Source organism: Bidens hawaiensis, unplaced genomic scaffold (genome assembly GCF_021521415.1).
Source record: "Bidens hawaiensis isolate Kalapana, Puna unplaced genomic scaffold, B.hawaiensis_p1.1 tig00004864_1, whole genome shotgun sequence".
In the NCBI taxonomy this organism is placed as follows: Eukaryota; Viridiplantae; Streptophyta; class Magnoliopsida; order Asterales; family Asteraceae; genus Bidens; species Bidens hawaiensis.
Window position 1 is genome coordinate 71,797 of NW_027491306.1, and position 10,661 is coordinate 82,457.

Here is a 10,661-nt window from a genome sequence, read left to right on the forward strand (position 1 = left end):
CTGGACTACGATTGGTTTATTTGGTGGCGCCTGATTGGGTCAAGTGTTGTATATGTATATTTTGTTTTTTATTTTAAGTTTGATAAGGTTATTCACGTTGACTCACCACTACAACGCACGGGATTTACCAACGATTAGATTCCACGGACATTTTTGTTTTAGTTTCGGAACCATAAAAAACGTAACCAAAACCAACCGAATTGATGTTGACTAACCGCCGTAACGCCGGGACTGACAACGCTCAAGTTTTACTAACGCCCGGGTTTTATCGACCGAATAAACGTCATTTTAGATATTTTATATTTTATATGTTAATTTAACGAATTTATTTTTTGGGTTTTAATGCTTAGGTTTTACCAACATTGTTTATACTGTACCATAACAAACGTAAATGAAACCGACCAAATTCATGTTGACTCATCGCCGTTGTGACACCTGGTAAAATAAAAAAGTATTATTATATTCCATAATCAAGATTAGGACATGTTTAGATCGGGTTAAGTGAGAAATTAAGGCCGTAAGTTAAAATATTTTTTTATTCTAAGAATAAAGGTTATATATATATATATATATATATATATATATATATATATATATATATATATATATATATATATATATATATATATATAAGGAAAGCACGTGAGAAGTTAGACCAAATAAAGAAATTTTGGTGATAAGTTAGAAGAAAAGAACGCTTTCGGTTAAACGTGCGGATATTCAACCCGACATTCGAGAAAATATCCATGGGTGAATCCAACTGAATAGTGTAGAGGATTGAAAACCGAGAACGAAGACGAAAACGTGACTCAATTCTGAGTTATAACGAAGCGGGAAAATGCAAATTAGTATTTTTGAATACGGTCGTTAAAGTACATATACCGATGAGCTTGTAAAAGTTAATACTATCTCCGTATTTGAGATTTATTATTTGGATAAAATAAATCAAATAGACACCATATGTTTGGATGAGTTGTTTTTGGGAAACAACCACACTAGTTTTATTAAGTTCAGAGTAACACGGAACCGACAACGGACAAAGGCCAATAATAACTTATTAGCGAAATAATAAGTTAACGAGACAAATTTAAGCTCCTGTCACACCACGACTTAGGGCCTAGGCGTGACACCCGTTGTTGGTACCTGTTTTGTAAATTTATAGAGTTGCGGGTTATTTGCGGAAGTCTTTGGTTATAATAAAATATTAATTTATGTTGAAAATTTCTCAGATAATAAGTATCCGAGTAGTTGATTTACAAACCTTATTAAATTTTGATTTCAATATTTTTATGATTAAAAATTGAGCCATCGCCATAAGCGAGCATGTAACTCCATAAATGACTCTTATTCCTTGCTATATATACTATACTTACTTTCCTATAATGTGGGGGGGGGGGGGGGGGGGGAGGGATACGTCAGCGATATGCTGGTGAATCGTTGACTCTAAAAACATGACAAGATAGTTTTTGAACAATCTCAGCAGAAACGTCTCTTATTTCCGGGAACTTGTGCCACCACCATACACACACAATCATGGTTCTCCAGGAACCGATGCCCATTGGAGAACTTTGGTTATGACTGTTTAGCCTGCGGCCACGTACCCTTGATTGAAAGGCTAGACAGATATGTTTGGATCCAGACACATGTGTACTTGGTCTGAGTTGTTTTTATTTTCTACCTTGTGACTTACGTAATCCCTTAAATTTAGAGATCACGTAATCTCATATAAACATTTGACTGACTTGTTAAGATAAGCAACCCGTTTATCTTAATGACTGACTGTAAATGGTTTGACGTATTCACCTGTGATTGTCTTTTCTGAATGATTTGGTGATCTCGTTTGAAAACCTTTGTGAATGAATGATGATTGACCTATAAAATAGGTTTATATAAGTACCTGGATCATCTCTTGATCCAGCTACAGACCTTTAGTCTGGTTTTGATAGCTTTAAACATTGACTGATCATTTGTTTGAATAAAAGATTTAGGCCCGTAGTCTTTTCATTTATAAATCATGTGTTGAGTTTCTTCTTCATGAAGAAACATCTATTGATAGCTTTCTTCTTCAAGAAGAAACATTGAATGACTAATCTTTATATGTATAATCTTTGGTTTCTTAATCACGAAGAAAACTATATCTCTTGCATGTAATGTTTCTTAATTACAAAGAAACTATTTTTGACTATATCTCCTTATATGTAAAAGCTTATATTTCTTAGTTATGAAGAAACATTATTTTAGCTATAACCTTTGCATATATAAAGTTTTTTGTTAACATAATTATGATCAAGGTTTGGGCTATACCCCTGACTATGGTCTAATCCAAGTATAATATACTAAAATAATACTTAGGCAGAACCCCTACCTTACACAGGTATTGGAGTTTATATGCTTAAGCTTGTGTAGGCAGCACTTCTATTCTTTATTGCGTATTTGAGGTTTAAACCGTCGGAACCTTGGGGCTGGGCACGTACTAAGAGAATCGGCACACAAAATGATGCTAAACGTTTGAAAGTGGTATTGATTTGTGTGAATTGGAATGTGCCGTAGACCTTTCTATTTATAGTAACTTTTGGGTTTCTTCGCGTCGCGTGAAGGTTCGTTCGTGTCGCGAGAACCGCCTATACGTTGCTGAGTCATCAGGCGTGTTTCCACGTGGCACCACGTGCTGCCACGTGTCCCCACATGTTACGCATGCAGATCTGTTACTTCGCGTCGCGCGAAGGAATACTTCGCGTAGCGTGAAGCCGTACTATGTCAGTTTAATGTCTTTTGTCTTTCGCGTAGCGCGAGGACCTTGAAGCCTGATCCTTTGCGTCGCGCGAAGTGCAAAGTGCGCCATTAAAATGCCACATTACACCCACGCCCGAGTCCGAATCCGTGTCCGTGCCTGTGCGCGTCGAGTGCTTCGCACCCTCCGCTAGGACTATGGAGAGTGGTTAGACACATAAGAACATTACTATGGAAACTCTCTTCCTTATAAAGAGCTTCCCTTTTCTTCTTCCTTTCCATGTGGGATTGATTTTCTTACTTTCTTAACATGAGATATTTTATTTTTCTTATCTCATTTTTCCATTACTTGTCTTGTGAATATTTTTAATCCTTCAACTTTCAAAGTTGACATTTTTAATCCCAAATAATTTTGGGATTTTTCTAGGATGTTACATCCTCCCCACCTTGAAATGAATCTCGTCCTCTAGATTCCCTGACTTGGGTTTGAATGATTAGATTCTCTCTAATCTGATTATCGAGTTTAACTCTAATTGGCATCTTAATTGATATTATCAGTCAATGGTATAGAATATCATAAGTAATTATAAATTACTAAACACAGTGGCCAGTTGTGTTTAATTATTTACCTTTCTGTTTTGTATTCTAAACATTTAAGGATGTTTTAACTAAAATGCTTCTTGGATTCAGTCTACCGAATTCTTTCAACTTATTCATCTTGATAACTTTCAAAATATTTCTACTTGTCTCGCGTTGTACTTTGCTTTATGATCTTGACGGATTTCTTCCGTTTATATTCATCTGTTATTTCTTTGAACTTCCAAGGTTTACATAACCGATTTTCCTTGAATAAAATATACTCCTTTGTATCCAATTTAATGCTTCCTTTTCTTTATTTTATCTTTCTATAGATGATGGACTATATTAACTGTATAGTGTTTACAATCTTTTATTTTTCGAATAAAACCGTTTCTTTAATGAATATAAGCATTCTTGTGTAAAGGCACGATCTATATGCTAATATCTTTCTTTATTACATTAGGGATTTAAAAACCCTGTTACGGTTACAAAACTTAAGCTAAGAGGACATAAGTTAGTGTCCATATTGTTTACATGTTGAAAAGTGTTTGTGTTTCTTATCAGGTACTTCGCATGAAGGCTATAGAGAAAGAGGTTAATGAGTATGCTTAAGATAGTGAAAGAGCTTAACCAGCGTGGTTAAATTTTCGGTTTTTGTTCAAATGTGTTACTTTCCTTTTTATATGTTTTATATTTTGATTTATTTAGAATTATTAGACATTTGGTATGTGATCAAACTTTTAATTGTGATGAAGATATTATGATTTTTATGTTTAGGAGTTTTATTTTTATCTTAAATTTTAAAGGTGTCACTAAGATCCCAAAAATTTGTGATGGCACACTAAAAAAGTGCCATTAAAAATCCTAAGGTTTGTAGCGGCAGACAAAAATAGTGTCGCATGTTCAAAGTTTGTAGCGGTAAACAAAAAAGAAAAAAGTGTCAATCCAATAGTTTTTAATGGCAGTGAAAAAACGTGCCACTAAAAGTTAAAAATTTTTGTGGCAGGCAAAAAAATTGCCACTAAAAGCCCAAAAATTTATAGTGGCAGACTAAAAAGGTGCCACTAAAAGGGTTTAGTGGTTGGTAGCACTTCTTGTGACACCTTTATTTGTGTCACTCATTCCTACACATTTCTTTAGTGACACTTCTTTGATTTCTTATGACACTTTTTGTGTGTCATTAAATGGCTTTTTATTTGTAGTGAAAGTTAGCGATATATGATCAGACATTTCGTTTTACTTTATGAAAACTAAATTTCAATTTCATAACCGATTTAAAATATTACATAATAGAAAAGCATCACAATTCACAACTACTAAAGTTTTCAAAATTTGATATGAAACCTACAAAACAGAACTTGTATAGTGAAACCCATAATTATAACCATTTGAAACATGAACTCTAGTTTATTAGTTATTCAAATACAAATGATAAACTAATCCTTAATGACTTCCATACACATGTGGAGCTAGTCTCGGCTTTGGGTGCACCATCAAAGGCTCGGCCTTCTGAAGGGTTAACCCATAGGCTTCATCCATGTTTAGCTTCTCCGGGTTTAACCCATTAGCCAATTCCCAATCATAGGTTTGAATCAATGTTGCAACAAGTAGCTGGACCATTCTCAGCCCTAGACTAATGCCCACACAAATCCTTCGTCCAGCCCCAAACGGTATAACTTCAAAGTTGTTTCCTTGAACATCAACATTAGGCTTTTCTCCTCCAGGCAAGAACCGTGTGGGCCTGAATTCAAGTGGGTCAGCCCACATATTTGGGTCACGAGCAATGGCCCACACGTTAACAAGGAGTGTGGATCCCTGGGGAATGTAATATCCATCAACTTCACAACTTTCAGATGCAATTCGTGGTAACGAGAGTGGTGTTGAAGGGTGGAGCCTGAAGGTCTCTTTTACAATGGCTTGTAGAAAAGTTAACTCGTTTAGGTCTAATTCGGTTACAAGGCGGTCTCGACCAACTACAGTGTCCATTTCTTTTTGGGCTTGTTTTAGTAGCTCTGGATGTCGAATTAGTTCGGCTATTGCCCATTCCACTGTGCTTGATGATGTGTCTGTTCCGGCAACAAATAAGTTCTGAAACATTCATATTTTCTAGTTAGCTATCAAAACACCTTGTTTACACAAAAGTTGTCATAAAATAAAGTTGTGAATTGTAATATTGCATTAAAAATATATGTTTTATATTGATTATAACCATAAAACAAACACAATACCAATTTTGATAATATGGGCATTGATATTGATGTTCGATCGGCACCATCTGGTACCAGCACGACACCGGCACTTTATATAGGTTATGATGCTAAAAAAGTTTTTGTTTGTTTAATTTTTTCAACTTATATTAAAAAAATTATTAATTATTTTATTAGTATAATTAACGATTTATTATAAATAATATTATTATTATATTGTTATTTAGATAACTTAAATGCTATTATTTACAGGGTCAGATTTTTCAACAAATAAGTATAAAAATGAGAATGATGAAAAGAATTTGTAGCAAAAAAAAAAAAAAACCTTAAAAATAATTAAAAAAATCATAATTTAAAAGTTAAAAAATAACCTAAAAAAGTATAAATATAAAAATATTTCCATCGTCTACCCAGTTCTAAAAATAATTTAAAAAAACACAATGTTGAGGAAAAAAGATCATTGCATCTTTCTATTTATTATTGTGTTTTATGTTTATTTTCATTATTCATTGTGTTTTTTTCCTTGGCATTGTGCCTTTTTTTCTTTATATTGTGTTCTATTACTTAATATCGTGTTATATTTTGTTCGACATAATGCTATATTTTGCGATCTATTGTGTTTTTTTTTATTTTTCACTGTGTTTATTGTTTATTTCCGTCACTGTGTCGTTTCGTCGTATTTTATTTTGAACGGAAATGTTGGGGAAACATTTTAGTTTTTCTAATTTTTATTTTTATTTATATTTTAAGTTATAATTTTTTTATTATTTTTTAAGATGATTTTGTGGGGCCACAAATCCCCCCTTTGCATTTTAGCTTTTCCCATTATTTATATATGCTCACTATTATTAATTTTTTTTTCACAACCATACCATCACAGATATAGGGTTTGGATCAAATACAAATGAAATTAACGTGCTAATTGTTAGAATTAAGTATAGTAATTATATGTAAAACTAGAATAATTATGTAATATATCATGTAATTACTCTATGATTTATTAAATAATTAATGTACTTAATTTTCATAATTAGCATGCTAATTTCATTCATTTGTACTTCCTGTAAAAAAAATTTACCTTTTAAGTTTCTAAGTTCATCTTTGTTAATAAAATAAAAGTTTTTCAGATCAAAATTTCATTTTTACACAATTTTAAGCTTTTAGAGATATTGGTGCAGTTGCATAGTTGCGTGGCCATGAGGTCACATGATTCCTGTATTTTAGGATTTGTCAAGTACGCAGTCACATGATTCCTGTTAAAAGAAGACAGAGTCGCATTATTATAGAATAATAAAGTGGATTTGTTTTAATACACCTTTTTTTTTTCGTAAAATATAGTTTAAACAACTGCAGATTTTTTAACATAACTTACGTAATACTAATACATAGTTTTTGTTTGACATACCAGAAGCAAGGCTTTGATTTCAACATCCGAAAGCTTTCCGCCCTCACCATCAGCATCATCATGTAAGGAGATCAAGGTGCTCAACAAGTCACCGTGGCCAGCCTTGCCAGACTTATGCTCTTGGAGGATCCCGTGAAGAAAGGAGTCGAATCGAATGTGAAGTTTCTTCATCTGCTTCTTCTTGCCTTGCAGTAGATCCAACCAGTCAAGCGCCGGTATAAAGTCACCAATGTAGAATTCTCCGGCCAACACCATCAGCTCCACCACCATATTCTTAAACTCATCCGCCTTCGGGTCACCGCCCGCACTTCCGTCGGAGAATACTCTCCGACCTAACACCACTCGTGCTAAGGCGTTCGTGGTACACACGTTAAGTATTTGGCCTAATTTCACCGCTGATTTTCCCGCACCGAGTAAAGTTCGCGTGAGTATAGCCACTTCCTCCTAAATTTCAGAAATAGGACAAATCCAATTAATAGAACATCAAATCAAATGCTATATAAAAAAAAAGAAAGAAAAAAAAGGGTATTTACACAACTTATTTATGTAACACGTGCTATCATAGTAGCTTTCGATTTTGATAGCTATTACGGGATATTTGGTCTGGTTTTTATTTTTTGGCTTATACTTGTATTTTAAAGTAGCTTATAGATTATTTTCTATTATTTCATAAGCTCTTTTTAAATGTTTAGATTAGCTTATATTCTATAAGTTGATAATAAACAATTAAATATATGGTCTTTATTGCTTCTACAATATATGATTGTTTATTGAATTACATCGAAACAGAAGGCAAGCGGGCAACAAGCTGCACCGCTACCCCATTTTGAATCGCAAAACCCAATCTTTTAAAAATTATATTTGCTGATCTTGGAGTCATAACATTACTATGCATGACCCGCTGAACACGGGTAAGTAGCTCCACAGCTTCAGGCGCGAGGAAACCAAAAGTGTCAAAAGCACACGCCTTTTCATGTTTTGCCACCTTACTTCTTTAATTTGTTACATTAACAAGTTGCTTTAATAATTATTAATCTATCTCCATTTGAGGCAAATAAGTAACGTACACTCTTACACAAATAAGCTTCTTCAAATAAGCTAAAAAACCATCTTCAAATTAGCTTATATAAGTTTATAAGCATAAACATAAATGGCTAAACAAAACACCAAATTAAGCTTATTTTATAAAAAAAAAAACTAAAAAAGCTATAAGTTTTATTAAAAAGGCTAAGCCAAACACCTCCTAATAAACCAGAAATTCATGAATAATCTTATCGAACTATTTATCAATGCACTACACTCGTCATCCCGGGACATCCAAGTGTTCCATGACCAATTTCTACTTCTTTACAAAAAAAAGTACAATTTTTAGCATAGTAAAATAATTAAATAGTAACTTTCTTTTGTCCATATTGTTCTTCTATTAATTATACTTATTTCTTTAACTCTTCCAATTTATATTTTTTTCCATCTCTTTACTATTAAATAAAAATAATTTCTATAATTTTTTATACAGTTTAAAAAGAATTTAAGATTGTTTTATAAATAAAACATCTTTTTCATTATGTAACCGATGAATGATATCCGTCCTAAAAAAAGCATTTACATATTTATGATTCATGGCTGGCGTCTTTATTATCCAACCCATGAATTTATATAAAGTGTTACCTGTCGAACATGACGGAAGCCATCCATGGCTTTAGCAGAAAACATATGCACGGAGCAAATCTTCCTTAGCATCCGCCACCTGGGACCGTAGGGCGCGAACACCATATCCTGACAATTATACGCGATATGCCTCCCGGCGGTGCTGAGCGGGCGGCTAGCAAAGTTCACATCATGAGTTTTTAAAAACTGTGCAGCAACTGAAGCAGAAGCCGCCACCACAACGTCTACAAAGCCGAGCCGGAGGTACAACAACGGACCGTACTTGGCGGCCAACGTGGCCAGAGATTGATGCGGACTCGTGCCAAGGTGCGGCAGGTTTCCGACGACCGGCCATGGGTCTGGGCCCGGTGGGAGACGGTTAGGGTGACGGGGGCGCAGGGTAAGGAGTACGTACAAAAGGAAGGCAGTTATGGAGGGGCAAAGTAGCAGGGGTAGAATGGTCATTTTAGTAGGGATGATGTATCCGTGGTTTTTGGAAAGCTCGGAAAGTGTGTGACGTTATATATAGCATTTTGGCTTCCAAATGTTGGTAGAAGATGTGGTGATGGTGCATTTGTACAGGAACTGGTTTGTCCTTGTTACTTTTTAATGATTAAAGTAACGTTTTTCTTAATAATATTTTTGAAAATATGAAAGGTAGACTAATGAATTAGTTTGGTTGATTGAATTTATTGCAAATTTATCTTAGCATATAGAATTAGTAGTTTGCTGATGAATTGAAACTACATGAAACCAAATATGAAGATGCTATGTAAGAATTGTAGTAATATCTAGTTTATGGTCTAATTGTTGTCGCGGGTGAAGCGTTTGCAAGCAAGTTTGGATTGAAGTGGTAAATCTAGTAGAGGATAACCCTTTTGCGAGTGCATTGGCAGTCGTGGTAGTATTGTGGACATATTTAATTTGAGCATGATCGAGCATGAAGAAGCGTGTATCGACTTACTTGTATACGATCAACGTTTCCTCGGGTACGAGTGTTCTATATCACCGATGGTTTTCCGAGATACGAGTTCTTCCACCTACAAAACGAAGCGTGTATCGACTTACTTGTATACGATCAACGTTCCTCGGGTACGAGTGTGCTATATCACCGATGGTTTTCCGAGATACGAGTTCTTCCACCTACAAAACAAACAGTACCGTGAGCTTACCCCTCAGAAAGGGACAGAGGGATCCTCTTTGGGGTAACCCTCCGGTGTGAGAATCAGATATTGTAGGAGAGGATAATCAGAATCTGAAAATGAGTAAAGGACTTAGAATATATTTTCTTGCCTGCCTCCAACTGTGGAGGTGGTGTGGTATTTATAGTATTAGGGTTTCCAATGATTGGGCTCAGACCCAATTAGGGCCTTTTTGGCCTCCTCCTATTGCTTCGCGCCACGTGTACTTAGGACACCTGGTGCTTTTTCATTGATTATTCTCTGACCAAGGTATTTCACCTGACCCATGTGCCATCACGCGGTGGCACATGGGCTTTGCTGAGTTGTCCACCCTTCATTGGCAGCTGTCAACATCAGCACATTCTTTATTCCTTAAAAGATACCTTCTGGAAGGTTGTCTGATGAGTACAATCATGGTTGTCCTTATCCTGATTTGGATTAGACTATTGTCTCATTTGTTGTGTGTCGCTTACGCGCGGCCTTTATGCGCCTATCCCGGGGATGCGCAAGGTCTTCTCTTTATTCTCACACTAAATGTGTGTGTTGTGTGCATATGTGATATGCGCCACGCGCAGATGTTTCATGCGCTTGCGCATAGGTTTTGGCTTTGTGTCTTCATGACATCCTGATTTCAAGCCTCTTGTCTATATCTTGTGGGTTGACCCGCCCCGCTCGATGTTAAGGCGGGTGCATACCCCTTCAGAGCAGAAAGTGACAACTTTAACTTTATTTCATTAGAGACAAATACATTTTATTGTTGTAACTAGAGATACAAACTAAGCTTTAATCTCTCTTCTTCTTATATTGTAAGTTAAACATACTTGATTCACTCTGATTTGCTCTTTCTTTAAGCGATGGGTCAAAACAAGAAAAGTGAATCAAAGTATTCACGGTCGATGAGCCACCGGATAG

At 35.2% G+C, this 10,661-nt stretch overlaps 1 protein-coding gene across 1 annotated transcript; it reads right to left on the reverse strand.

Moving 5' to 3' along the window:
- Positions 1-4,606: 4,606 nt before the first annotated feature.
- Positions 4,607-9,033, reverse strand: LOC143628298 (flavonoid 3'-monooxygenase-like). The gene is made up of 3 exons (XM_077097928.1): positions 8,590-9,033; positions 6,922-7,365; positions 4,607-5,397 (listed from the first exon to the last, which is right to left on the reverse strand). The coding sequence occupies exons 1-3, from the start codon at positions 9,031-9,033 to the stop codon at positions 4,753-4,755; spliced, it is 1,533 nt and encodes a 510-aa protein (XP_076954043.1). The 3' UTR covers positions 4,607-4,752.
- Between the last annotated feature and the right edge of the window lie 1,628 nt (positions 9,034-10,661).

Coding starts and splice junctions, on each gene's coding strand:
- LOC143628298 (XM_077097928.1), bottom strand. CDS start 9,033: ATGACCATTCTACCCCTGCTACTTTGCCCCTCCATAACTGCCTTCCTT. Junction 7,366..8,589: donor GCTTCCGTCATGTTCGACAG/GTAACACTTTAT, acceptor TCTGAAATTTAG/GAGGAAGTGGCTATACTCAC. Junction 5,398..6,921: donor AAATCAAAGCCTTGCTTCTG/GTATGTCAAACA, acceptor TGAATGTTTCAG/AACTTATTTGTTGCCGGAAC.